Raw genomic sequence first — 3,121 nt, forward strand, 5'->3', positions numbered from 1 at the left:
CGGGCTGGGCAGTAAAGAGGACAGGTCAGGAGGTCATTGCTACAAGTTTATAAAGTGCTCCAACGAGTTTGGAAGCAGTAGCTTAACCTGTTAAGACACAGCATTATAAATGTGCTATTACCAGAATGCCAATGACCAAGTCGTAGTCCATTACTAAAGGCCCTGTGTTATGTCATAGTAGTGTAGTACTAACTTTTCAGTGCCTATTACAGCATGCCACTGGTGGAACAGTGTGCATTATGGGGCTACAAAAGATGAGTCAGTGTTGCTTGCTGATTATTATGGGGTGTGAATGTGCATTTCCCTTTCACATGATCACCCAGTGCCCCATTTCTCACAAGCGTTGTTGCTAATCACTTACCAAGAGATGAATGATGCAATTCAAGGCACTCTTCGTCTTCATTAAAAAGCTTTTAATTAAATGTAGCTAGTTCATATTTGAACATTTAAATTTGCCAACATGTTTCGGCCAAACATTGGCCTTCTTCAGGGCTTTGAAGCCGAAACATGTTGGTAAATTTGAATGTTCAAATATGAACTAGCTACATTTAAGCCCGCCTTTGTTTAACCACTTACCAACTTTGAGTAGGGAGTCAATGGGAAATTACAATAAAACAACAATTTGTTAGCATAGTTGGCAACAGCAGTGTCGAGAAACATTCCCTAGACCAGTAAGCATTAAAAAGCACTAGTCTGTATTTCCCGTTGTCACATGACGGCCTGTTCTGAAAATAGCGGTCAGAGGTGTCAAAAGTAAAAGTATAGTCATGGTGTAAGTGTAACACTAGCGCATTATATTATACACTTGTAACACCATTTACTCCATTGTAACTGATGTGATAGATAGACTGTTGTTAATGGAAAAAACTAAAAACCTAATGAGAACTCACCAACTTGATTCCTGTGTTGGAAGGAAACTGTGTTTCTTCTTTTACTTTTACTTTTGACACCTCTGATAGTGGTCTAATAGTGGCTACCGATGTCTGCACTAAAACTCAGTGGATTTTCTTTGTACTGTTGCCTCTTAGTGCTGATATACAGGTCCATTATTACTTGCTGAGAAAAAAGACTGCATCATAATAACCAGGTACGCCGACAAGGGGGGCAAAGGGGTCATTTGTCCCAGGCCCAGGGAGTTGGGGTGGGGGTGGGGGGGCATAATTACCTCCACATTGCATTGCATGTAGTGGGTGGGGGGCCCTTGCAGATCACTTTGTCCTGGGCTCAACCAAAGCTCTCTGCGGCCCTGATAATAACATTGGCATGACCTTACCAAGGGTCATGGATATAAAGACTTGACCATTGCCATTTCAGCTATTGCCATTCCCATTCCCAACAAACTTGGAATCTGCACAAAAGGTGACTAGTGTCACAGCACAAATATCAATGATTGGCCACTTGCCTTATGTCACTGGAATATAGGCCTACATTGCTGGTAATGTGAAAATGAAATGCCGCTGATGCAAAATGAGGTAGTGGATATGGAAAACAAAAACAATAGCATAGACTATGTTATGCAAATAAAAGGCAGGCTACAACAGAATTGAATTAATTTATCTAAGAAGTACAAGATATTACATAGTTGTTACAACACTTATTCCACTATGCCTAATGATGGTTGTTATCATTACCATCATCATCATGATCATTATTATTATTATTACTGTATTATTATCATTATTTTTATTTTTATTTTTATTTTTATTATTATTATTATTATTATTATTATTATTATTATTATTATTATTATTATTATTATTATTATTATTATTATTATTATGCTTCATTAGTCTATTCTTTTACTTTACTTTTACTTTAGCCTATATACACCTCTGTAAATAACCCACACAGCCACTTGTGAACAGATTTCCAAAGGGAGTCATGACAAAGTCAGGTGCAATGTTTCTCAAATGACCTATAGGTGACCTATAGGTCACCAAATGACCTACTAACAACAACCCACAATCCAGCTGTCAACATTGAGACAAACAAATGAAGCTGGATCTGGTAGCCTACAGGCCTGGGCATACTTCTCAAAATCAAAAACTTTACTCATGAAATTTTAGCCCACGCATCCATCAGAGTATGGCATTTATTTCAGCATGTGACTAAAATAATGATATAAATGCTCAAGCTCGTCGGGCAGTGTTGCCAAATATCTTACAAGATCCCACTCACTGTTGCTATGTGGACAGCCCTTTCCCATCACTGATCAACTGACCAATTACAGCCGCACCCCACTGAAAGACCCACCTAGGACAAACAACTACAGCCCCCACAATTCTCGGAGCAAACAGCGTTTAGCTCTTTGCAGTGCGCTCCACTTGACAGTGGCTTTGCCTGCAGCAAGTGTTAACAAGCGAGGCGATTGTGTAGAATGAGGATAGAATAAACGCTGCGAATAAAACAGCGCCCGGGAAAATGATGAACGAAGTGGCAGAGATCTAGCAGAATGGCTGTTGAAGGTAAGCGTGACATTTCTTTATTTCGCGCTTTTGAACTGCTATCTGTGTTTCTGTGCCATCAAGGAGGGGAACCATGATGATGATGAAAACAAGGTGCACAGTCAAGCGTGGATGTTCATGCCGGCGAGCTTAGCCTATGATTGGCCAGTGTTAGTGGCAGCTCACCCGCAGATCTTTGTCTTCCCTCTCTGCACGTCCACAGCTTAACATTACAGTGATGATCTGAATGGAGCGCACTGGCAGCTGAGATGAACCGTATCACATTTTGTGGAGATTAGAGAGTAGGTTACTCTTTGAAGCGCTTGCGATTTTACAGCGAAATCGCCTCAGTGTGTTCCCCAGATAAAGAACGTTGCAGCTGGTGATGGTAACGTGCAGATAATATCGCACCAAAAACTAACGGGAAAACGCGCGCTGGTCCTAAGTGTAAGCGTAAGCTTTGGCACGACCAACTGGTGCACCCATCAATGCAACACGTTTTCCAATAATTGCTAAGTGTGGGTAAGTTCAACCTCGGGATTCCTTCTCGCCAAAGCAATAGCAACAATCTTCAGTTAATTGACAGCAGGGGTACCCAGCTTCCCCTGTGCATTCAGTATCAGTCACTCCATCCGGAGTGAGAACATGTGGGCTAGTTCTAACCTGCGGCAAGACGC

The 3,121-nt window shown here is 41.3% G+C and overlaps 1 protein-coding gene across 1 annotated transcript in view; it reads left to right on the forward strand.

The window, feature by feature from the left end:
• The first annotated feature begins 2,382 nt into the window (after positions 1–2,382).
• The window catches only part of samd12 (sterile alpha motif domain containing 12), a 179,740-nt gene continuing 179,001 nt past the window's right edge, over positions 2,383–3,121 (forward strand). Inside the window, exon 1 of the mRNA XM_063185580.1 lies at positions 2,383–2,465. Within this exon, the coding sequence (XP_063041650.1) occupies positions 2,453–2,465 (13 nt within the window). The 5' untranslated portion in view covers positions 2,383–2,452. The remainder of the gene's footprint in view (positions 2,466–3,121) is intronic.

This window comes from Engraulis encrasicolus, chromosome 20, assembly GCF_034702125.1.
Source record: "Engraulis encrasicolus isolate BLACKSEA-1 chromosome 20, IST_EnEncr_1.0, whole genome shotgun sequence".
NCBI classification, from domain to species: domain Eukaryota; kingdom Metazoa; phylum Chordata; class Actinopteri; order Clupeiformes; family Engraulidae; genus Engraulis; species Engraulis encrasicolus.